Below are 25,278 nucleotides of genomic sequence, written 5' to 3' on the forward strand. Positions count from 1 at the left end.
GGGGACTCTTTGGGGGTGACATTGCCATGGGGACTTTTTAGGGCAGGACCAAGGGCGCCCTTTGGGGCTGACAGGACCACGGGGGCCCTGGGGGTCTCCTGAGGCCAGGAGCGGGCAGCTCGGGGCCACCCCCTCCCATCCCAGCGACCTTCCCCCCGCGCCCTCCCCAAGATGGCGGCGCGGCGCTGCCGTCGCGCCGCGATGACGCACGAGCCGCGCCGCCGCTCCCCCTCCCCTTTGGAAGGTCGCCGCGTCGTTCGCCCCCCCCCACCCCGTCCGCCGCCACTCCCAACATGGCGTCGCCGCCGGGCCGTCGACGTCATCACGGCGCGCCGCGCGGGCCAAGGGGCGGAGGGCGGCGGCGCGCGGCGGCCGCTCCGGCGGGGCGGGCGCGGGCGGGGGCGGGGGCGGCGCGGCCCAAGATGGCGGCGGCGGCGGCGGCGGAGGCGGCGCTGGGACCCCGCTCGCCGCCTCCAAGATGTCGGCGGCGGCCTGGTCGCGCTCGGCGTGACGTAGTCAGGCCCCGCCGCCGGGAGGGGGGCGGGGGAGCGGCCGGAGCGGCGCAGGCGGCGGCGGCGGCGGGACCGGGACCGGGACCGGGACCGGGAGCGGCGGGGCCCCCGGGGGGGGATTTAAAGGGACCATGGCCCCGGCCCGGCGGCTGCTGCGGGGACCGGAGCCGGGCAGGCGGCCCCGGGGGCGGCGGCTGCAGCGGCGGCGGCGCTGAGGAGCCTGGCGGGCCCGGCCCCGGGGGGCCGCCGGCGTGAGTACCGGGGGGGGGCCCGGCCCGGGGGGGGGGGAAAGCGGGGTCGTGTCCTACCCCCCCGGTACCGGCAACCGGCCCGGGGAGGGGGTGGAAGGGGCGAGAAGCCCCCGCCGGCGGCCCCGTCCGGGGTGCTGAAACGCAGCCGGGAACCGGGGGGGGACCGGGGGGAGCTGGGCCCTGGACCGGGGGGGGCCGGGGGAGGGGGCAGGGAGGGAGGTGACACCGGGGGGGTGGATGTGGGGGGGGGGGGGAGGCGGCCGGGGGGGTGGCAAGGGGGGGGGGCAGGTGGCAAGGGGGGGGTGAAAAGGGGGAGGGGGGGGTGGCTTGGGGGGGGGCTGGGGGGGGACTGGGGCTGTGTGGGGACACAGGTGGCTTTGGGGGGGCACCCTGGTGGCGTGGGGGGTGGTGGCAGTGTGGGGGCACAGGTGGCTTTGGGGGGGGGCACGGGGGGGTTGTGTGGAGGGGGGGATGTTTTGGGGGGGGCACCTGTGATAGTGGTGGGGACCAAGGTGGGGGGACACGGGGGGGGTGTGCCTGGGGGAGGGGGGCAGGCATTATGGGGGGGCTGTGGCTGCTTGGGGGGGGACATGGGGGGGTTGGTCGTGCTGGGGGGGGGACGGGCACCTGGGCGGGGGGACAAGGGTACAACGGTGTGGCCCCAGGGCCACGTCAGGATGGCCCCCCCCCCCCCCCCCGACACCCCCCTGGGACAGGATGACCTGGGTGACACAGGACGGGGGCAGAAGGCTGCCGTGATACGCAGGGGGGGGACGCGGTGACATCTGGGGGGGAGTTTGGACCCGTGCTCCCCCCCCCACCCTGTGGCTGATTCAATGCCGCTGTGGCATCAGTGGGTGTCGGTGCCGAGCCCCCTTGGGGGGGGGCCACCCCGACCGGCCTTCGTGGAGCTCATTAACGAGCTTTGCTTCAACGAGGCTCTGGTAACGAGCGGGCAGGAGCCCCCCCATGACCCCCCCCCCGCTGACTCCAGGAGACTGAGAGCCGGCAGAGAGCAGGTGGGGACGGCGGTGATGGTGGGCACGGGGGGGGCTTCGGTGCCGCCGAAGCTCGGAGAGCGGCTCCGGAGCCCACCCGGGCGGCGAGGAGAAGGTGGGAGCGGCGCTGGCGTCGCCGCCGGTCCTTTTCGGAGCGGCTTTCATCCCAGCATGGCTTGACGTCGGCTGGGGGCTTTCCGTGGAGGTCCGTCTGTCTGCGCTTCGCTCGACACCGAAATTTTCGGCCCCCCCACATCGATTCACCTGGCGGCGACGCGGAGGGTCCTGGAGCTGAATTCACCGAGCGGCCCGGCACCCGGATGACCCAAAATATCGAGCAAAGCCCGCCGAACCGAACCCTCGGCGCTGGATTTGCCGGCGATCGTGGAAGCAGAAGAGAAGGAAGAGCACCCTGGGGGACGCGCCCCTCGCTTGTTCCAGCTCTGGGAGGGAAGCGAGCCCCTCTTCGGCTAAACGCTCTCAGAAATGTGGCTTCAGAGAGAGCTTCCTGCTGTTCGGGCGCTTGGGAGGAATGTCGCTGATCATTTGAAGTTTCTCCGAGGAAGGAAATCGGCCGGGATCCCGGCTCAAGCCCGATTTTTGGCTCCCAGAGCAGCGTCGCTGTTGCTGGGAAGGAGCTTGTGGGAGCTTCCTGGGTCCTCCCCGAATTCCTCTTGGATCGAATTCCAGAGCAATCGTTCCCCTTTGGTGGTTCTGCCTGAGAAGAAGTTTCCACCCAAGAAGAAATCCTCAAAACCGCGCGGGGCCGAGCCCAGCTTTTCCTCCCCGCCACGCTCGCTCGGGGTTGGCAAAAGGACCCTTCGGGGTGGCGGGGCTTGGGGTGGGGGGAGAGGCTCCCAACGCCACCAGGAGCCGTTTGGCCTCGTGCGGTCACCCTTGGCGTGGTGGTGGTGGCCCAGATCCCCCTGCGCTTGGCTCCCAGGGAAGGAAGCAATTGTCCCCACTTAAGCGTTTTAGCATTTAAATTGTCCCAATCCCGCTCCGCCTTTGCATGGCTCTGGGGCGATGGGCTGGGGGAAGGGATGCTGCAGTCTGGCTTTGGCCCTTGCCACGAGCGGGTGCCGGGGAGCTCGGTAAGAGCACTTTTAAACTCTGTGTCCTCTCGGGGGGCTGGGGGGGGGGGGCCTTGGGGATTTTTGCCTTTTTTTTTTTTTAAAAGTCCCCCAAAAAAGCAGCGAGTGGGTCACGCCTCGCTCTCCCGGCGGAGTCAGCCCCTGCTTTTTTTGTGGGGGGGTTCCGCGAGCTGTGGAGGTGGGTGCTGGCGTGGAGAGGAGGGGGAAGAGAGGGGAAAATCTCAAATCTTCTTCAGTGAGCTTGAAAACACCCAACCAGGTGTTTGGGGAGGAAGAAGGAACGGCGGCCAGTTTCTATGGAGAGCTGCTGGCGCGGCAGATTGGGGGGGGGGGGGGGAGATGCAGCCGTGTCTCGCGAAGGAGAAAAAGGGAAAAAAGCCCCTTCCTGGAGGCTGGGTGGCTGCAGGTCTTCCAAAAAGTAATTTAAAATTAATATATTTGGAGGGCGATGTGGTATCGGCACCCCCCCGGCAACGGTGCCGCGCTGGCCCCTGCGCTCGACGTGTTTTAACCAAAATCCTCGTTTCTTGGCCATGTTGGGATCTGTGCTGGCGGCTTCGGGATGCTGTGGGGATGCAGGGCTGGCAGAGCTGAACCGGGCCGCTGCTTTCTGTTTAAAGGAGGAAAAAAAAACCCAAACCCCCAGTTACTTAGCCCAGTTTTGATGGGTCCCTTCGCAGGAAGGGCGACGCGCCTTTCCACCGCGTGCCCACGTTGTCGTGCCGTGTTTAGTCGTGTCGGTTGTTGTTTTTTTTTTTTTTTTTTTCCAGGAGCGGGGTGATGTGTTTTGGGGTGATTTCTCTCCGTTTGGCTGATTGCCTGGCTTTTGCAGCTTGCCAGGAAGGTTGGGACGAGCCTCCCCGGTGCCAGCCCTGTGGCTGGCGGAGGGATGCGCCGATGGCGGCAGGGGCCCGTCCTGCTCGATTTTGGGGGGTCCCCTCTCCCCGTGTCCCCTCTTCCCATGTCCCCCCCTCTCCCCGCTGGCTTTCCCGGGGACGTGGCAGCAGGATCGGCTTGGTGGCTGTCCCCGCGCGCGGGCAGGCACGGAGCAGGTGGCCCGTGGGATGTGCTAGCGACAGCAGCGCCGCCGGGCTCGCTCCTCCGCCGCTTTCTGCTCGCAGGCGCCCGATGCTTGGCAAAGAGGCACCGGGCAAATCTATGGGCCATTGTTTTCCCTGGTCAGCCCTTGGCTCCCGAGACGAAATTTAAGCCCGCTCTTGAAATAGGGGTGGGTTTCTTTTTTTTTTTTATTATTATTTTTGGTTTCCTCTGACTTGGTGCTGAGGTTTGAGGAACCTCCAGGCAGCCGAGCCCCTCCGGATGCTGCCGGTGCTGCTGCCTCCCGGAACGATGCGATGGGAGATACAGGGAGGAACGGGGAGAGGATGTGCTCTGCCCTGCTGCCCTCTTTGCGTACTCGTCCTGGCTTTCAGCAGAGCTGGGGAGAAGCAGAAGCTTTCCCCGGGGTCTGGCTTTATCCTGGCTGGGCACCCTCTGCCCCAGCCCTTGGGCACCAGCAGCTTGCGGGAGCAGCTCTGGGACGACGACGTGGGAAACTCCCGAACGGCGACAGGGGAGGCGCAGAAGGGATTTGGGACGCTTCGAGTTTGCAGCTCCAAAACCCCAGGTGGAAAAGCCCTCGTCGAGCGGCATCCCCGGCTCGCTGGAAGCCGCGTGCGAGCGTTGGGCGCTGCCGGAGGAAGCGGCGCGCAAATGGAAGCCAGCTGCAGGAGCTGACCCCTGCTGATTTGGAAGAAAGGCGACTGTGCCACGGTTTTGGTTTCTTTTTATTTTTAGGTCTTAGTGCTATTTTTTAAAAAATCGCTGGGAAGAAACTAGCCCAAGCAAGAGCCAGTTGGGTGCGTGCAGCTGGGGACTCGCCCGGCCCCGTAGAGGAAGGCGGCAAAGTGGCTTTTTGGGGGACAGGAGAGGGTTTCGGGGTCACCGTGGTGCCGCACGCCGGGCTCGGCTCTGCTGCTCTCCTCCCGTGGCCCCGGGCTACGGTGGATGGTAATAGCATCTTGCGAGAGCGCGAATAATTCCCTCTCTTCATTTGCATTGTTACCTTGAAGGTATTTATAGTCTCCCTGCCTTCTCCTTCCCCGGCTGGGTAAATTTAGCTCCTTCGCTCTCCCTGTGTGCCTTTATCCTCCAGCTAGCTGATAAGCCGGGCTTTTTAGCGCCTCTTTCCTCCTTTCCCCCCCCCCCCTGCCCCCGATCAGGATTCGGCCCCTCAGTCAAAGCAGGGGCGTTGGGAGATCTCCCTCCTTCCTCCAGGTGACTTTTTTTTAAGGCGGTGGAAAGGGTTTGGGGGAGACGAGTTATTTTTTTGGGGGGGGACAAACACAACTGGCTTGCCCCCAGGAGCACCCAAACCCTTGGAGGATCCCTGGGTGCTGTTTTTGGTGAGGACGTTGCTTTGACCCAGCCAGTTGAACTCATCCGAAAGGACGTGGGGTCGCAAGGATAGAGGATTTCTTGGCTTTGGGGCAATTTTGGCGTCAGCGGCGGGGTCGGTGCAAGGCTGAGGCGTTTCTCCTGCTTCAACCCCACTTGGTGTCGGCAGCGGACCAAACGCCTGTGTCTTTGGGGAGCCAGGAGGCTTCGGGGATACAAACGCTTCCGGCAGCTGCGTCGTGATTAATTTTGGGGGGAAATAACGTGCTCGAGGGTGATGGTTTTCTCTGGCTGGCAGGGAGCGTAGCAGGGGATGGATGCCACCAAAGCAAGGAGGCATCCCCACCCCAGCCGCCATCCCTCTTCGCAAATAACGGGCTGGGGGAAGAGCTTCGTGCTGGGGAGATCTGGGATGTTTTGGGGTGCGTCACCTCCGGGACGGACCCGGCACCGTGTCAGCTACCAGCAGCGTTGGTGCTCCCAAGGGGGTGAGCGGTGGGACGCGACGTCTTGCCCCAGAGCCTGGCTGGGCTCGGGGAGCAGCAAAAACAGGACGAGCAGAGGGCACCGAGACGTTCTGGGAATGCCAGCGTTGGGAATAGCAGCGAGGCCCCGCGCTGGGAAGCTTCAGGGTTTTTAGAAGCTGCTTGCCGCTCTCGCAGCCTCCTCCGCCTGGGAGAAATCCAGGCTCCTCTCTCATCTTCCCCTCTCTTATCTCTGTTTCTCGTAGATTTTTCCGGCAGTCCCTGGCCGCCAACCCTCCCGAGTCCCAGTGCGGTGTTTTTTTGCAAGTGACACAGCACAATCGGCGAGGGATGGAGAAAGCTGTCCCTACTTTATCAGAGCAACAGCGAGAGCGCCAGGGAGAGGGAGGCAGAGCCCTGTTAATGACACTGGAGCCAAACAAAGAGAATTTTGCTGCCCTTGAGTGCCCCCAAGGTGAAGAGAGAAGAGCTGCTTTTGTTAAAGATGCGAAAGCGCCTCTGGAGAGCCCGGCTCTATCTGGGACATCGGTGGAAGCAGGGACGGAGCTCAAGGAAGCCACCTTCTACACCGCAGACAACCTGGCAATGATGAGCAGGGACGGAAAGGGACCCTCCGGCACCGAGCTCTGTCCCCTGCAAGAGGACCCCAACTTCTTCTCGCCTCTGTCCCGCCAGGAGCCCGACATCGCCCTGGAAGCCCGCGATGTGGCCGGTAAGTCCCCGTGAAGTCCCTGTTGGGTTCCTCCTGCGGGCTGGTGGCAGCTCCCGGTGCTTTGGTTGGTTTGGGTTGAGCCGGTTCGGATGTCGTGCCCGCGTCCTGCCGGCGGTGCCCCCGCTCTGGTTTGTGTTTGCTTTCTTGGTTTGGGGACGTTTTGCTGCGAGATGCCGAGAATCCGGGCAAAGGGAGCCTCGGCGTGGTGAAAACGGGTGGGTTTGGGGCTCAGGGTCGTGACAAAATGAGCAAGTTCGTGCCTGGATTCAGCACCAGAGACAGGGATGCAGTGGCTCAAGCTGGTGGCTTTTTGGAGGCCACTTGTCCCTTGCAGGGACCCCGAATGGGACGCGTGCCACCATCCCCAGCGGCAGGGCGCGAGGTGGCCGGGCTGCACCACGGGGACCAGCTTGAGGAGCCACGGGGACCTGCCGGGGGGTCGCATCCCTGTTGTTGAGGCCCAGATGTGTCCCACGGGATGGGTCAGCCCCCAAAACTGGGCTCTCGGAGAGCTTCCGGCCACCCTGCCCTGCGCCTCGGAGCAGGGCTGGCGTTGGGGGTCTGCCCCACGTTCCAAAAACGCTTACGAGCAGCAAGCCAGGGTTGGGACTGCTCATGCCGTGAGCCTCCCCGAGCTCAGGGTGCACCTGGGGAAGGCAGAGCCCCCCTCGCTGCAGCCAACTCCTCGCGTTCCCCGCGGCTGAGAGCTTTCAGGCACGCTTTGCGAGTCAAATCTTCTGGCCGTGGGTGCTTTTTTGGTGCCGCTGGGGCCACGGGAGCGAAAGCACGCCACCTGCACCTCGCCGAACTCCCCTCGGCGCTTCCTTTTCTCGAAGGGGCTCCGCCGAGCATGGTTGCGTGGGTAAAACCTCGTCCTCTGAGCTGTGTCCTCTGAGCTGCGTGCAGGCGACGGGACGGGCAGGGACCCGTTTGCCACCAGTGCCAGTGTGGAGCTGTGCTGGGATGCCGTTAGCATCGTGATAACTATCGCTCTTCCGTTACAGGATGAGCATTTTGTTACCCGTGGGAGTTACTCCCCTGGAAAAATCCCTCCTCTGAGGGCTCTGAGCGATGCTGCCGCGCTCTGGGGATGTTTCCCCAGCTCTCCTCTCGCAGGGGAACCCTACACAGCTGCTGCATGTGCTCTGCTCCTCCCCAAACCCCCGATTTCCCAGCATCTGTCCCCTGCTTGCTCGGAGGATTGGCCCTCTCCCGTGCCAGCCCCGCGTCCTCCAAAACTTTGGCACCGTTGGGGCGCCGAGGGCTGCGGGTTGGCCCGGTGCCCGCTTCCACCCTGCACATTCGCAGCCCTCCTCTCCTTCTCCGTTTCCTCGAGGCATCCCGGCGGGTGATTTGCCTTGTTAATTAGCCTCCCCCTGGGTGGAAGGTGGCTTCTTGAGCAGCTGGAAGCAGAAGCAGCTGCGGAGCTGCTGGCTGCTGATTGCGGGCGCTTCTTCAAAGCCGCTTTCCTGGGACGAGCTTGCCCGTAACTCCGCGCTCGAGTTAAAACCTCACCCGCTCGCACGGGTGATCCGCTTGCTGCGTACGAGCTGGTCCCGCTGGGATTTGGGTGGCACCGCGTCCTCGAAGCTCCGGGCTCCTCCGCTGTGGTCAACGGGTGGAAAATTAACCTGAGGAGGGAAGGAGAATTCAAAGACTGAGCTCGGCAGCCCGGCGCGGGGCAGTCAGGCGTGAGGTTTAGCGCAGGGTGTTTTTGCTGGAGGGCAAATCCTGCTTGGTGCTGAGCAGGATCAAGTTTGTTTTTTTTTTTTTTTCTTCCCCCTCTAGAAATCCCGTGTGCGAGGCGGGTTTGCCAGAGCACAACAGGCTAATGCCGTGCAGCGTGGCAAAATAGGGAGAAAGGGGGGGAGGTGGCGTCCCAAAAATGAAAAGGATGCACCTGGAGATGGAGAATATCCCCGTGCGGGTGGCCTGCAGGGTTCAGCTGGGGTCTTAGGGTAGTTCGGGTGGCCCCAGCCCTGCCGAAGGGGCTGCAGTTGTGCGAGTCTCTTTGGCTGCTTCCCAGCACACGGTGAAACAGCCCCCGAAAGCACCCCAAACGTGGGATTTAAGGCTGGTATGTGGGATTGAAGGATCTACAGAATGGTGAAAACCACCCCAAATGCTCAGCGCTGCTCCTCCCCAGCCCTGGGGGCTGTTTTGGTACCGACGAGGCTGCAGGAGGCATGGAGCAAGGTGTGATGCTGCGTCCGCGTGCTGGCAACATCCCAAATTCCCCGAAGGGCTCGTTGGAGGGGAACCGGGCTTGGAAAAGCCTTGTGCTCTGTCGCAGCCGATTTTTTTTTTTTTTTTTTCCCCCCTCGGGTCTGGGGTTTCCGGGCGAGCAGCGTGCCCAAGACACGCGGCTGCCCGCGGAAAACGTTGCCTGCGGCTGCGTGGAGCACGGCGGAGGGCACGGAGCCAGCTTTGGCAGCGGCTTTTTGGAACAAGGCAAAGTCCACACTGCCGCGGCGGGGAGGTCAGTGAGCAGCCACCGAGGGAGGATTTTTTGGGGCTTCCAAGCTGGAGCGGCGAGAATTCGGCTTCGGAGGACGGCACCGGCAGTTTTTTGGCACCCAGACGCTGCTCCTGGTTTATTTGCATCGAGCTCCCCCGCAGGGAAAGGGTTTCTGCATGCGGAAACCTTCGGGGCACACAGAGGATTGTGGCGTGGGAAGGATGGAAGAAACCCTGCTTCGGTGCCGTGTCCGATGGAAACCCTTCCCATGCCTTCTTGGCAGCCTCGTTTCCCCTCCTTCTTCCTTGGGAGGTTGTTTTGGGCTCTGCCTGTGCTGGGAAGGGGCTCTCGTAAAAGCAATTCGGGTAATTAACTGTTGCAAGCCAGCTTTTCCTGTGCTTGGCTGGAAATTCCGGGGATGGCGAGGTCCCTGTCCTCCTTTTGGGGCCGAGCAAGCAGCATGCCCTCGGGTCCGAATCCCAAAGCCTTTATCTCTGGGCTGCATTTTTAACAGGCTGCAGCTCCTCTCACCGCTGGGGCCGTTATCAGCCCAAACCCGGGGGGTTTCCTGCCCCTATCAGCTCGAATTTGGGCAGGGCAGTTGGAGCTGTGGTCGCGGAGAGTTTTTGCGGGGCTCGCTGCATCGCGGCAGCTCGTCCCCGCCGCGTCCCCTCCGGCGACCGACTGCTCTTTCCCCGCAGGTGAGCGATGTGGTCAGCGCAGGGAAAGGGTTCGGATGGGGGATTTGGGGCTAGCAGAGGGCTGGGGGCCACGTGGGGTCATGCTTTCAGCATTTCGGCAGCTGTGGGGGCTTGGCAGCATTGTGCGGTGCTGCAGCCGCCTCCTCGTGCCCGGGGCTGGTGACACGAGGTCCCCGACGTGGGGACGTCCCGCTTCGGGATTGCTGTGGCAGAGCGGGGTGCCACGAGGTCCCCCACACAGGGACGTCCCACTCTGGGGGATGCCACCAAGACCCCAACGGCAGTGTCCCCGCCACGGGCTCGTTGTGCTCTGCAGCTTGGCAACGTCCCCAAACGGGGATGGTCCCCAAAGGGGGCAGCGCGGTGGCACAGAGCCCTGCTGCACCAACCCAGCGCCGCGTCGCTCCTTCGGCTGAATTCTTCCCTGTGGCCGCGAGCCGAAAGCGGGCTGAGGGTTTATTTATCCGAGTTAATCGAAGGGAACGTGCATCGATTTAATACCAGCAAGTCAGAGAGGAAATGACACTTCCTATCCTCCGCGGCTGCGTCCTGCTTTGGCCGACTTGTCTCTTTTACACCTTTTAATGCGTTTAATCGCTGGCACAGGAGCCAGCCGAGCTCCTGAGGGGACAGCACCGGGCTCTTCTGCTCCCAGCTGCATCTCCGGTGTGATTTGATTTCATCTCGGTGTCGTAATGTCCCTGGTTTTAGCACGGGACAGGGCTTTTTATCCATCGGGGCACCTCATATCGCTCCAGAAAGTCCGAGGTTTGATTTCCAACCAGCATCTTATGCCAAACTGGTTCAACTGGGAAGGGTGAAGTATAGGCAGCCACCTGGCATAAGTAGCTCAGCGGGCTAAAAAGGGGCATTTTCATCCCAAATCCTCAGTCCTCTGAAATTGGGAGGAATAACCCAAGATTTGAGGTGACTTGAGTAAATCCGCTGTGCCTTTTTGGGAGGCGGTACAAAAAGGGTGGTGGAAAATCAGAGCCAATGGGCTCACCACGGGGGGCATCCGGATCGGACGCCTGGAACCCACTGCGTGGGGTGATCGACCCTTGGAGCTCTCCCGGGGACGCTTGGGATCCCTCGAGGCTGCTCGGGAAGCCGGAGCAAGCTGCCATCGCCCCTGGGAGAGGCCGATCCCTCCCTGTTCGGGCACCTGAGGTGATGTTTTTACTAATTATTTATTTTACGTTTTTTTTCCCCCCCCGTGCTGGAATGAAACTCAAGAGCCCACTTGAGCCCAGCGTCGCGCCCGAGAGCCTCGGGGAGGATTCTCGGGGCCGTGTTTGCCTCCGCTCTCGTGGCCACTCGACCGAGGTGGTCGGGAATTTCGAGGGGCAGGAGGTGGGCTCGGGGTCCCAGGGGGCCGCCGGACGTTGGTGCTCATTTGCCACAAAGTCCTGAAGGACCAGAAAGAAGCCGCGGGCCGTGACGGTCAGCGGCGGGTTGGGAAAATGTCCACACCCCTGGGGACAGCCTGGTTTGGGGACAGCTTAAATTGGGTTGGGGTTTAATTGCTGCTGGGGAGTAGCAGCGTGTGCCTGTCCAGCCGCATCCCTATCCACCTTCCTCGGGGGGCCCGATTTTGGGCTGATACCTGCCTTAAATCTCCTTAAAAGAGGACAAAGGGCCGTTCACACACTGCGAGGCTCCATCCGTGACTCGGTTTCCCCTTGCGATCCAGTGCTTCTGGGCCAAATCCTGCTGTGCGCTTCGCCCGCCCCCCGCAAACTGGGGAGAAACCTGATGGGATTGGGGACGGTGGCGGCCCCATGGGGTCGGTTATTGCGTGCTTGTGGAGCGTGGGGTCCGTCCTCGGTTCCCTCCAAGGCACTTTAGGGTTTTCCCTTGAAGTCTCGCTAAACGGGAGCTTTCCTCCAACTTTACCATCAGATGCCCCGGGGCTTTAGCAGGTCCAAGGAGTCATTGGGATGAAATTTCCCCAATTCGGGTCATTTGCGGGGGGGGAACGGTGGCACCAAACCTTTTGGAGGGGATTTTAGTGGGGAGATGAGAGGGCAAAGGTGTTTTTTCCGCTCAGAAGAGCAAAGCTGGTGCTTAAATAACCATGGAGCAGATGAAGATAAGGAGGAAACGGCTGGAAAAGTGTCAGTGCTGAGCGCGGCTGGTGCTGGGCTGCGATGGCAGCTCACCTGTACAGTAAAAAAAAAAAAATCAATCAATGGGATTTTTTTGGAGAAATTTGAGACTTCCAGACGTCTCTCTTGCTCGTGCTGGATTGGGTCCGTCGGGTGTCAGGTGCAAAGCAACTGGTTTTGGGTGGAAAAGCTGGTTCCTAGTTGGTTTGGGTGAAGGGGCGATAAATAAGATTATTTATTGTTGCATTAACCCTGACAGCGCTGAGTCCATCTTTTTGTATTGGAGTGAATTTTAGGGGGAAAATGTGGCCTTCTTGCAAGGTGGGTCCCCATACGAAGTGCTCCAATGTAGGAAACGTTTCGGGGTCAGCTTTGGGGTTTGCAGAGAGCTCCAGTGGCCTTCAAACCCTTTCCTGAGCGCAGCAGCTTACGCCCAAGGTGCGTCCCAAGGTGTGTTTGCCGACTGCTGGGCCAATTTCTTTTACGTTTTTATTTATTTTTTTCCTTTATGGCCCGCCTTTGAACTCCGTCCAGAAAAGATAGGCAAGTCACAAGATGGGACACCTGAACGAGGTGCAGCTCTTTCCAATCCCTTGCCGTACCTATTCAGGACAGCCGCTGCCGTGCGCCCACCGGTGACCAACCCCTTCTTTTTGGCTTTTTTTTTTGGGGGGGGATGTTTCTTGTGTGGATGAGGGATGGCGCCGGGCCCCCGACGTGGCAAATTCCCATCGCATTCCCCACGCTCATGGGCGTTGGGCTGAGTTAAGCCGTTGGCTTTCCAACCTCTCTTCACCGAGGAGGTTGAGCTCGCGGTCCCAGTAACCTTCCTCGCTAATTACCGCTCCGTCAGCCTTGGAGCCTGCGAGTGGTGCCAGGAAAGATGTCATGTTGTTGCCTAGCAAATAAATAATTGAATACTTGAGTCCAAGACAACAGACAGAGCTTGGCTGGAGCTGGGACACGGAGTACACTTGGTAACCCTAAGGTTGCATGGAAAAAAACCCTGTGCTACGTGTCCCCTAACGCAGGGGTAGCGAGCCTCGAGGAGCTGAAACTCTTCCCAAAGAGTTTTGGGGTTAGGGGCTATCGCACCATGCACCAAAATAAGGATTTTTGGGCAAGGCAATGGCTGGGTTGAGTGGTTGCTTGCAAGCCCCGTGACATCCCCAGGGGGCAGAACGGTTGGGGCTGGGTCCTCAAGCCGTGGTCCTCAAGCGTGTCACCAAGAGGATGGGATGAGCGTCGTGGGAGCCGTTTTTGTGCCATGTGTGGCCTCGGGTGACCCGAAACTGGAGCCGTGAAGGCGCGAGGAGGGGCGGGCTGTGCTCCCGTCCTGCCTCCCGCTTCTCCTCCTCCTCCTCGGGGTTGCCTGAGGCGCGGAGCAGCTGCTGTGCCACTCTTTGGGCGTCTATAAATAACGTCCCGAAGCAGCCCGCGGCACCTTCCCTGTGCCGCTGCTCGTGCTAACCGGGCCACGGTTTAAAAATAAGCCGGGGGCACGGCCGTGGGTTCTCCCGCTGCCATCCCAAGTAGGACACGGCCCCCATCCGTCCCCTCCGTGTTTTTTTAGGGCCGGGCTGGGTTTTTGCTGTGCAAAGCCAGGCTCTTGGTTAGGGCAAGCTTGCAACAGGGGTGCAAATGTGTGGGTTTTCCTGGGGAGTGCTTGCTTTTGTCCCACAGCCCAGGCTGTTCTCCAGGCTGCTGGATGTACAGAAAACCCCAGCAAGTGGCCCAAATCTCTCTTCTCTTTTTTTTTCCCCCACAATATGAGGGGATAAAGTCCATCCAGGAGAGCCTAAAGGAGAAGCGGCTGCAGCAATGAGCCCTTTTCGAAGACTTACCGCCTGCTGGGTCAAGCTGGGGATGGAGATGCTGTTACCTCGTCCCAGCCCCAGCAGAAATGAGCTCATGCTCCGGCACAGGGCCACGTTAATCCTCCTCCAGCGCTCGCTGCCGCGGAGAAAACGAAATTCCTGCTCGCGCCGTGCCTCCCACAGCACCACGTCCTCGTGTCATCGGGATCTGGTGGAGCTTATCCCGTGTGGGGATGTGGAGCTGAGCAGCTGCTTCCCTTCCTCCGCCGCTGCCCCAGCCTCTGGCTCGTCCCCCTCGTAACTGCATTAATCCGATGCGTTGTTACAGCTTTGGGCTATTCCCGCGGTCAAAATCTTCCTTTTTTTTTTTTTTTTTTGCTGGCTCCCAGAAAGCGCGGCTCTGTGCGTCTTCTGGGAGTTTGGCCTTCAAGGATTCCCAGATGTAGAGGGGAGAAGAAAAAAAAAAAAAGACTAATTTAAGACCCGAGGATCTGGGAAAGCACCTCTGCCTGGTTTGTACCTGATGGACCCTGTAGAGACCTCGCAAACAAAGCCCTGACCCTGAGCCCTGTGTAGCGGCTGCAAATATCCTCAATATATCTTAATTTTCCACCTAGTATCTCCAGTGGCCGGTCCCTTCTTGCTCTGCCTGGAGTCAGTCCCATTTTTTCCTCCCTGAGGCATTTGGGGTCCATCTCCCCATCGGATGCTCAGGTGGAAGAAGAATCTCGGCAGCTTTTGGGTCCCATCTCGGTTCATCCTCCACGTTGCCGGAGCCTGGGGCGAGGTGGTGCCAGGAGAAGCAGCGCAGGGATTTTCACCACGATTACCCCATGTTGGGCATCTCCAGAAAGCCCAGAAGCCACCTGAGGAGCGGATCCGGCCGCATTTGGCACGGCTCACCCGTTGGCTCACAGTTCTCCTCGGTGGGTTTCTGTAATCAGAGAGGACAGCTTGTTAACGGCAGCAACCAGCGAGATGATCCTGATGGAGTTTGTCCCATATAGCATCCCAAAAACCCTTCGGGGACCATCTCACCAGCTAACATTTGCAGGTAGAAGAGCGCAAGCATCACGCTGGCTTCCCAGGGCTCCTCAGATGTTTTCTAAGGTGATTCAAACCCCGTTTTAGCGACAGTGAAGCCAACCTGTGCTGGCAGACAGAGGAGCGAGCGACCGGGGTGAAAAGATGCAGGCTTGGAGGGAAAGGGGGTGGCGACGTGAATCGCCTGCATTCATCGCCGGTAAAACACTGCCACTTTTATGGGAGCAGCCCGTGTGCCGAGATCTGCTGGAAACTTTTTAAGAGGGATGGATCCAAACAAGATGAGCTTGCAACAGAGCCTGGATGGCTTTCAAGCAGCTTGGAGAGAAGCCGTTCTTTCATTAGATGCTGGATGTGTCCTCTGCTGACGAGGAAAGTTTCTGCCACCCGTCACATAAATCTTGCTTAAGGCTGGACGGAGCAGCGCAGGATCAAGAGGATGGATTTGCTCAGAGCCCTGATAACTCTTTAATGGGAGGAGGGGGAAAAAAAAAAAGGGGTTTCAACAGTCTCTGAAAAGGCTCCTTTTGGGCTCTCATGGCAGGTAAAAGACCTGAAAGGAAGGCTTGGCACCCGCGGGCAGCACTCATTCTCACTTGCCCTTTGTTTTTAAAACAAAGCTCTGTGATGGGAGAAATGCAGACTTGGAAACACCTCGGGTAGAAGAGCCCCAAGGGTTTTAAGCGGCAAAGGAATGGGGTTTTACATAGCACCCGCCTGGGCTCTGCTGAAAATTGGGAAATGCATGGGAGGTGGCTTGGAGCCGCACCAGGGGGCTCGGTGCTGCACAAGGCAGGGGTGGCAAAGGGGAGCTCACCCCAAACCCTTTTTTTGAGGGTTTTAAACTCTTTTGGGGGGTGGATATCGATGTAGGGGAAGCACCTGCCCTGCCCAAAGCAGGCAGAGCATGGTTATCTAGGCTCGATCTTTTTGGACCCGCATCAGTGTGTATTTAGGAGCTGAAATCGCGCCTCGAAGCCCTTCAGACCTCGGCACGTGAAGGTTTCCCCAGGGCCGGCGGGCTCGAAGCGGGAGGTTTGGGGGCTTGGGGTCGCCGTTGCTGGGTTAAACGGGATCAGCACGGTCCCGAAAGCTGTGTCGGGCCGAGCGTCATCGCTGCAGCTCAATGAGAGGCAGCAGCCGTGGTCCAAGCGCCGCGGAGGAAGGAGCAGCGTCTTCCTCCCCGACCTGACGCAGCTCTGCCACGTGTGGGCTCGGGGATTGGGGTGCTGGCTGTGGGAGCCCCAAAACCACCTCCAGAGCCCGAGATCATGCGAGCTTTAGACCGAAAATTTAGACCGCGGGAGCTTTAGACCGAGAGAAAACCGAAATCCTCTGCCCAGGAGCGCGGGTAGGCTGGGAAGGAGAGCAGAGCTCCTCGCTGGGAAAGTGTCGGATTCCCTCCTGGCCGTGCCAAGCTAAACAAGCCACGCTGCTCGGCTGCAAGCAGCAAAAAAAAGCTGCTTTTCTCCACCCCCCCCCCCCCTCAAGCTAGCCTTTCCTCACACCTGTTTCGGTTTCGGTTAACCTCGCTCACACGCGAGCGGCGGAACCCCCCGCAGGGTCTTGGGTGGTGACAAGGGCTCCCTGCCCTGTCGTGTGAGGTGTTTTGGGGAGAAACGGGGGGGTTTCCGCCTCTTTTTAGGCTTGCCGAAGGTTTTCCAGCAGGGAGCGGATGCCTGCGGAGCAAGCTCAGGCTGCTGACAACGGGCTGGCTTTTCATAGGCAGTTCTTGAAGTCATCCATGCGCTGCAGGTTGCAAACCACAGTTAAATGTTTTTTTTTCTTTTTTTTTTTTCTCTAACCACACCGTGAGTGACTCACAGCTCCCATGTGATTGCCAAAGGCTGCAGGTCTTCCATCGTCCAGCTAACAAGCTTCCCATCCACTGCAGCTTTTCTCCCTTAGATCATCCCCGTTTCTCTTCTGATTCCCTGGCTCTTTGGGCACAATTTCCCATCCGTTTCCGTCGGGGTGCTGCTGCCCCTCTCTCCTCTGCGCTGGGACATCGGAGGACTTTTCTCAGGCACCCTTCAGGGCCAGGAGCAGCTACGGAACATCGCTGGTAGCTTTTTTAATGCAATCCCTCAATTCATCATTCGTTTAGTCTTTGCACTTGTACCTGCTTTTTCCAGTGGATCTTCTCTAGATCTTGCCCTCTGTCCGTGGGTCCTGATGGATTTTATGCTGCCGCGACGCTTCTCCTTCTCTACCTTGAGTGAGTTGGTCCCACTCGGTCTCCAAACCCTCGCTGCAGGGTGGCCAAAACCTCACTGGAGACCCCGAGGCTTCTGTGGGCTCAGTGCCTGGATTCATTGGCCCCAACGCCGTGGCAGAGGCATGTCCTCCTCCTCCTCTGGCTCCGCTCTTTGGCTCGCAGAGCCGCAGGTTGGCCTCTTTCTTGGAACAGAAACCCCGTGTCGCTGCACAGCTGTTTCTCAGAAGACGACAGCGCCCAGATGGTCCAGGCTGGAACGTGGGAGAGCTGCGTTTCATTTCCTCCTCTGGCCACTTTTGGGTGGCCCTGGCAAGTCCTACAAAGGTCGGAGGCACCTGGGAGAGCCGAGGGAATGCCTTCGAGGCTGTGGTGTGTCTGCAGGAGCCACAGACGTCACCTTTCCTCCCTGGTGGGCCTTCTCCAGTTTTCGGTGAAATAAAGCGTCGCGTTCCTGGCTTCATCCTCTCCCCCCTTGCTGGATTTGGTCTGAGCTCAGCAGGGAGATGGGGTCCCCGACAGCCTCACCCTGCTCGTTCTCCGATTGTGATGCCCCAGTGCCAGCACCCGTGGTGGGACGGGTGCTCGGGGGAAGCCACCGTGCTGCCACCGCCCCGCGGCACTCACCGGCCTCGCTGCGTGGCATCGGGGCAGCTCCAGATGTTCGCTCGAGGGCTGTGGAGTCGTGGCGGATCTCGCTGACCATAAACATCCCGGGGAGCGGAGCCAACAGCCAGAGATGTGTCATGCTTCCTACGTCTCTGTCTTCCAGAAGCACACAGGGCTTCCTGAGCTCTGCTGACTCGGGCAGCTTGAACGCGAGCCTGTGCACCCGAGCCAGCAGGCACTGGTTTATTTTAGTTTAGCTCAGTTGGTGGTGTTTTTTTTTTTCCTTCAATCCAGCTCCAGCATGAGCAGCTTGCTGAAACTTGGGTGAGAATTGGCAGCGGTGCACGGGTGACTTTTATTTCTCCAGAGTCCCACCACGAGCTCCTTTTGGAGGACGATGAGCTCGTGCGTGGTGAGCGGCGCGTTTCTGCAGGTCGCGTTTTTGGAGGGTTGATGCTCTTCCTGCCTGTGACCAGCACTGGATGAGCGTAAATCGGTGCCGAACCTCCCAGCTTTGCGAGAAACACGTCTGGTGAGCCCGTGGTGGCACCACAGCTTGCTCCAGATCCTTTCCAGAAAGGTTCGAGCAGGGTTTTTGTCCTGATACAACACGCAGCGATCTGTCTGGACCAGCCAGAACGAACTCCAGAGCCGCTGGAAGAAGCGTGCCCAGGCACAGCCGAGCCCAAACGCAGCCAGCACGCAGGGCCCACATTTCAAGGGGAAGTTTGAAGCTTGGGCGTGACAGCGGTGGCAGAGAATCCTGCACGGCAAGAGCCAAGCATCCCAAGGGACGTGGCGAGACGCGACCGACCCCCTTGGGAAATGGGAGCTTGGAGGGGTTGGATCCACACGGATCCACAGTGCTTTGATTGGCGTCGATGGCCAAGCAGGATGGAAAGGGAACGGGGGTGAGTTGCAGTGCTGCGAGTGGCCAGGTCAACCGAGCTGAGCGTCCAAAGTGTCCCGAAGCCGGGGTGAGCTTGCACTCGCTAGGGTGCTGAGTAAGCGCGTCCAGCGCCCTCCCCTTGCTGCGGTGCCGATCCCCACCTCCTGCAGCCCTCTGCTGCAGAGACCACTTCCTGAGCAGGCGTTGCCTTTGTAACTGCTCGAGGGAGAGCCCGTTGCAGTAGCAGGGACAGGATACCCCAGGCCCACGGAGGCGAGAGGGACCTGCTCGCACCCGCGCACGTGGCAGGACGCGGTGCGGGGTTTTGGGGTGCGTGGCGTCCAGGTACGGTGAGAGCAAATCTTTGGGATCCAGTGAGCGCGAAGCCTTTATGAAGCCAGGGAGCTTTAGCCGTGATGTCTTTTTGGGTAGGGAGGTTTGGGTTGGAGCGTTGCCGAAGCAAGAGCGGGTTGCTTGCCCTGGTCCCATTGGGAAAATCTCCAAGGGTGGAGGTGCTGCAGCTTCCCTGGGGGCACAGGAATCATTTGGGTTAGAAAAGACCTCTGTGATCATCAAGTCCAGTTGTTATCTGTTCTGGTCCTTCCCCCTGCTCTGGCTCTGCTCCAGCACCATGAAGCAGCTCGAGGAGCCAGAGGGACCAAGCGTGGATGGCTCTGCTCCTACGCCAGCTCCGTGGAGCCTCAGTGAGCGAATTGGGAGTAGTTTGACAGGTGGCGGCACCGCTGCAATGAAAAATTTGGGAACCTTTGACGAGCGAGTACCAAGTTGCATCCCTTCAGGATGCCCTTACCCTTGTGTTGGGTTTTTTGCCCCGTTAGGGATGTTATTTCCTCAGCGGAGTCTGCTTCGCCCCTTGGTAGGGAGGATACGGAGTTCTCCAAGCTCCCGAGCTGAGCAAAGTCCCACCGCAGCCAGCTCCTCCCAGCCCGGAGCGTGGGGAAGGAGACGATTCCCAATGGTGGGTTATTCATCCCGAGCCGATCCCCTTCGTGTGCAAGCCTGCAGCATTCATCTCCCGAGATGAGAGCAGGCATGTTGGGATGTAAGTGTTTATATCCCCACCGAGCTTCGTGGACTGCTGTCGCTTGGGCCCTTTGCATTGTCTTTTCCTGCCCGTGCAAAGTCCAGCAGCAGAAAACAGCAGCACCTGGATGCTGGTTGCACAACCCTGGGGCTTTCCAGCCCTTAAATGCACGGATTTCCAGCACCCTGCATCTGCAGAGGGCGAGGGGACTGCGCAGCTCGCAGGAAGCACGAGGGGAACGTGACAGCACTGTCCCCAGCTCTGTCAGCAGCTGGCTAAGCCCGAGTCAGATGAGACGCGGTGTGCTGCCAGCACGCTGGGCTTCGAAGAGCTGTCCTCAAGGTCACCTGCCCGTGGGCTAAGGAGCGTCCTTTAATACTGCCCTGAACTGCCACAGAGCAAAGGAGAAAGAAAGGCATCTCGTTTCCATCTGCAAACAGCCGAGAGCTTTCGCTGGTGCCGGAGCAGGCGCTGCGTGCACAAAATTTGACCTGAAACACAACCGTTTTCAGGAGGAAACGTGAAATTCACGCTTCAGTCCAAGCCCTCCCGCAGCAGCCTCCTGTTCTCTCGCCAGCTCATCTGTATTCAGGAGAATAAGCAAAATCTCCAACTTGCCTCTGGCAACCCACAGCAAAGGGACGGAGAGCGCCATCATCTCGTCTGGCTCCTGGGAGGGTTTGGACGCTTGCATGAGGCATCGAGTGGGATGATTCCCGCTGGAGAGCGGCTGTTGTGAGCGTGGTGTGATTCCATGAGCTGGGACGGAGCAGAATTTATTCTGCTTGGGGATTTGGGGCAGGAATGCCATCAAAGAGCTTGTGGAGTGGTGCCATGCTCTTGAGATGGAGAGTAGTCCACCCTACTTGGGGATTCAGGGCAGGAATACTGCCAAACAGCTTCAGGAGCAATAGCATCCTTTTGGGGTGGAGGAGTAATCTGCCCTACCTGAAGCTTTGGGGCAGGAATACCTTCAAAAGAACTTGAATTGGGCTTGGGTGGCCACCCAGATGTCTACAGGAGACCAGGCTGCTCTTCTGGGTGCTCTTGCTGGAACTGGTGACATCGGGTGCGAGCAGTTGTCTTCTCTTGCCCAAGGAGAAAGCTCTGTGTTCATGCAGGGGCTGTAGCTCCAATTTATAGTGGGTTGGAGGGGAAAGAGCTGCCGGTCACGCCCTTTTTTTTTATTTAGTGGAATTGCTGTCTTGCTTCTCCTGCCGCACCAGTCTCTTGGCTTTCTTAGAGCCCTGCTCTTGGAGAACATTTCTAGCATGGGAATCCTCACTGTGCTGGCTTAAAAACAAAAATACAGAGCTGCGCCATCTGATGCAGCAGAAATCCCTTACGGTTGGGTTGGTAACATGGGGCTGCAGGGTTTTCTCACCGCCATCGAGCGGCAATCCTCGCTGTGCCAACTTGTCTGCTGGTTTTTCAGCCCCGTGGGTCACTGTTGTGTGTTTGGACCGCGAAAGGCCATGCATCGAGCCAAAGTTTTGTTGTTTTTTTTCCAGGTTATTTACAATACGTAGAAGCTAACGCCAATGAGCAAGTCTTCGGGTACTTTCTGCTCTCAAATTAAAACACCCAAGATTAAAGCATTAGCCTGAGCAGAAGCTAGTCTTTAATTCTGGAGCTAACTCATGCCCTTGCAACATCTTGCGTTACTCGGAAGGTGATGCAATAACTCACCCCTTGCCTAATGCTATTGCTCAAATGGCAGGGGCGCACATTCTGGCCGTAAAGGAGCTAAAATACATCTTTTTGCTCCATTTAGATAAGTGGGGGGGGAAAAAAAAAGCCTGGGAGAGCATGTGTTGTTTCAGTGCAGGGCTTTTGGAGATGATCAGCTGGTTTGGGGAGGCTCTTGGAAACCTTTGGTTTGGTCCAAAAGTCGGTATTATAAATTCCAGTCTAATTTGCCTGATTTTTTTTTTCTTGTTTCTGAAGACCCCAGTTCTAGTCTAAACTGAGTTTTCACCCTCAGGAGGAGTCTGTTTTGTCCTCCCTTGACTGGAAACCCAGTTCACCCCATCCTCAGATCAATGTCCTTTGGAAGTATCAGTCCCAGTGCAATGGGGAGCTGCTGGAGGGTGGAAGTCAGGGCTGAGTCTCCCTCCTCATCCCATATTGCTGAAATAGGAGATGCAGAAAGCTCTCGGTCTTGGAGGCCAGGTAGGCATCCTCCCTCCCATCCTGGAGGATTGCGTGAAGGGAAAGCTTCTGTTGTATTCAGGGGGTGGACCTTTTTGCAGGTGAACAACTTTGGAAGTTTAGGAAGTACGTTTTTGTTTTAGAGTTTTTTCTTTAAATCTTCACTCCTTTATGCTCTTTTAGATTGTTACACAGCTCCCAAAGGGGGGTCTAGTATGATTCTTCCAGGAGAATATATTTTTTGGTTGAACTTTTCAGAAGGAAGAATCTCTCCCTGCTTCTAGCTGGTCTAATAGAGTCCTGATGGAAACCGCCACCCAGAAGACCTTTTTGCTTTGAGCCCATGCCTGTACTCAAAGCATTGCCAACTTCAGAGTTGTTTGAGTCAGTCGAACCCCATACAGTTGAGTTTGGAGCATCTCCAGGGATGGAACTCATCCATGTCTCAGGCCTGTCCCAGGGCAATCCCAGTCTCACAGGGGAGAGTTTCCCATGTTGTGACTTTCTTCCCCTTTCATTCTGCATGTCCAAGAGGAGTTTGGCTCCGTCTTCTCTACACCCTCCAATTAGTAGCTGTAGACAGCACCTTCCTGCTCTCATCTTGAAGCTGAACAAGCCCAACTTCCCCGTCTTTGTACATCGGGTCCTCCAGTCCCTGGTGGTTGGGAGCCTTCACTGGATTCATGTCATCGGACGTTGGATCTACCAACATCTTTGTGAGCTACCGATGGGCAACGCTGTTTAAAAAAAAAAATCAGATGTCACAACACGATGGTCATTGGTCTTAAAATAAGTGTTGAGTTGCTCCTGTAGGAAATAAATTTTGGAGACCCTTTTTGTAGGAAAAACGTGGTAGAAAATAACCTTTGGAGACCCTTTGTGTAAGAAGGATCTGGTAGAAAACAACCTTTGGAGATGCCTTCTGTAGGAAGGATCTGCCATTTGGAATGACAGTGGTGTGTAAAAGCACCTTGCGGTGCCTCCCGGTGTGTTCCTGGGTGGTGGTGAAGGTTTAGGCAAAAGCGCGTCTCCTGAGCGTGCTGTTGACCTCCGCTTATCAGCCCTGACCGTGACGGCCTTGATGAGCCGGGGCTCTTTTGGCTCTTCAGGAGATGTCGGTATTTCTCAATCCACGACCTTTGAAACGTGTTATGTAAGTAACCATCGCCAACTATGTCTAGAACTGAGTCCGCCGCATCTAGGAGAGCTCCTGGTCCCTGTGTAACCACTCCCGTGCTGGGAACGGCGCGGGCTTTCCCTTATCTCCGGCCTTTGTGTGTGTTTTGGCCACCAGCATTGCTGCAAGCTCATGTGATGGGCTTGATTTTTGAAAACCGTCTTGGTGTCCTGGCCAGGCTGCTTTAACTCTTGCTGTAGAGGAAAAACAGGGAGGGGAGACCCACGGGCACGGGACGAGGGTGTTCGACCTCCCGGGGATCCCGCGAGCTCAAAGCTGAGTTCAGATTTGCCGTGCCACTCTCCTGGGAGACGCTGCAGCCACGCTCCTGTGGTTAGAGGAGCAGCTCTTGCTGGATTACCATAGAGGGTAAATTTGAGCCTGCTAAGTCCAAGACATTAAACTCCCTCATCTCTTGCTGTTTCCAAGGAACCAGGATTTGCAGGGAGTGCAGTTACGTGCTCATCAGGAGAAAGATAAATCACTGCATGTTTTCCTCTAAAGGAGACAGTTTCTAAAAATAGGAGCCATGCTGGAGCTCGGGAGAACAAAAGAGCCCCTGGAAGACTTCTGCCACCATCCTTTCGTGGCAGTCGGCCCCTCCATCCTCAGCTGCCCCTCTCCTCCTCATTGCTTTTGATTTATTGTTGTTTTTCTTTTTCTTTTTTGGAAGTGTTTTAAAATCTGCCGGTTTGGGAGGATTGGGTTTTCCCGTCCCTTCCCCCTGGCATGCCCAACCGGGCCAGTTGGTGACTCAGGCTTTCCTGAATGAACGCTGCTCATCCCCTGTGACCTCGGCAGCTTGGCCCTGGATCCTGACGGTCTTTTCCAAAATGACTACGAAGCCAAAAAAACCCTGATCTCCCAGGAGCCAGGGATGCTGTTCTGCTGCAAGCTGGCCTCTGAGGACACTACTGTTGGATAGCCCCGGTGACATGTGTGGCCCTAGCTCTGCAGCCAGATGAAAGACCTCAGAACTCATCATCTTCTCTGGACGAGGCCTCCAAATTAGAGATTCTCAGCCTCGAAAGTCTCACCTCTGATGTGCCTCACCTGGAATGTCAGGAGGATGGAAAACCAGCCCCAGCTTTTCACATTCCTCCTCCGCTTTCGGGGCAGGTCCTGCCTTGCCTCTTCCATCTCCATAACCAGCGCGGTGGCCTGAATACCACATTCCCTGGGCCATCACACTCGACTTACGGCATGCCAGCAGCAATCTGTAAAATAAACGCACTCTGCACGTGGTTGCATCAGTCAAGGAGGGGACGGAGGTCGGTTGGGGCTGGTGAGGCTCTCGCAGGCTGACCCCCTAGACCGCTGCAGCAAAACCCATCTCCTTGGCTGTGCGTTTCCAAAGCATCCCCTGTGCCGGGACTTGCAGCTCTCTTCCTTCTCCCTCTCCTCTTTTGCATTCAGATTTAAAAGCTTTTCAGGCTGTTGGTTGGTGCATGGTGGCAGCTGAGTGCCTTGGCTCTCTCTCCTCTCTGTGAGCATCATATTTGGGGCTGTGGACCCCCTGCTCCTCTTCCCCGTGGCTGTCCTGGCTTTTCCACTGTGCCGATGAGCCCCAGGGCAGCCCACGACCTGAGATCCTGATGACGGTTCCTAGTCCCAGGAGCAAGCTGGTTTGCTTGGGGCCAGACCACAGGCTCGTGGGAGGAAGCGATGGGGATTCACCCAGCTACGCCTCGGCTTCTCCAAGCTCCCCACGCAATAACGAGTGAGTCCCTGCTTTCCATACGGCCAGGATGGGCGGTGCGGCAACGACACGTGGCTGGAGCAGGACAGGGGGAAGCCAGCATCTGGGCTGTGCACAGCAGTAAAACAATGAGGAGCGGGACCCTGGCGCGCTGCCCTGAGCTCCACAGAGCCCGTGGCTGCTCCAGGAGTAATCCCGAAGTTGGGGACAGCTGCCACCCTCTCCTGGGCATCGCGTGGCAGAGTAGGTCCTGGTGACAGGGGGACAACATTGGCTCTGTAGCCGCAACGTACCGGCGAGTCTTGCTTATGCCTGCTCCTCTTGCTGCTCATGATGTCTGGGCCAGGTAGGTTCGATTCATGCGTCTTCTGTGGACGTCGCCGAAGGCTTTCCCCCTTCTGCGGGGCTGATCTAGGTGCATCTGAGCCTGACGTAGCTCAGCGGGAGGATTTTCCTGCTTGTTGTCACCGCGGAAAGCACGATCCTGCCTTGCATCTTGTGAGCGGGGTTGGAGGTGTGTGATTTAGCACAGGAACCATCCCTGAGGTTTGAGCAACGCCAGAGCAAAGCAGAGCTCCTCCAAGCCCCAGATGATGCTCAGCGCCATTCTGGGCACCCAGAGAAACCAGGCTTGCAAGCCCCACATGTAGAGCTGGTGGGTTGCGGTTTTCTTTGCAGGGAGGACAAAACCAACCCTGCCAGGTATTGCTTTCGTGAGCTGGGATGGCAGGAGCGCGGCCAGAGGCATGCACATCTTCCCTATAAACTGCTTAGCTGCAGGACCGATTATACATCAAATAGTTGCGCGTGGGATTAAACCCTCTTAAGTGTGGCTCGGAAATCCTCCCGTAATCTGGACCCGGCTGTAGGAGGGAAGGACGGGCAGCAGGAGCAGAGGGGGGTTTATCTGCTGGGA

The 25,278-nt window shown here is 58.4% G+C and overlaps 1 protein-coding gene across 4 annotated transcripts in view; it reads left to right on the top strand.

Annotated features, from left to right (window-relative positions):
• The first annotated feature begins 410 nt into the window (after nucleotides 1-410).
• WIZ (WIZ zinc finger) overlaps nucleotides 411-25,278 on the top strand; it is a 50,707-nt gene continuing 25,839 nt past the window's right edge. For 3 of the 4 annotated variants that reach the window (XM_083815324.1, XM_083815326.1, XM_083815325.1), the window contains exons 1-2: nucleotides 411-763; nucleotides 5,983-6,449. In XM_083815324.1, coding sequence (XP_083671450.1) covers nucleotides 423-763; nucleotides 5,983-6,449 — 808 coding nt within the window. In that variant the 5' untranslated portion in view covers nucleotides 411-422. Of the gene's footprint in view, nucleotides 764-5,982; nucleotides 6,450-25,278 lie in introns of those variants that run through there. The other variant, XM_083815327.1, reaches the window with a different exon arrangement.

The sequence above is a fragment of the Anser anser genome (genome assembly GCF_964211835.1).
Source record: "Anser anser genome assembly, chromosome: 38".
NCBI classification, from domain to species: domain Eukaryota; kingdom Metazoa; phylum Chordata; class Aves; order Anseriformes; family Anatidae; genus Anser; species Anser anser.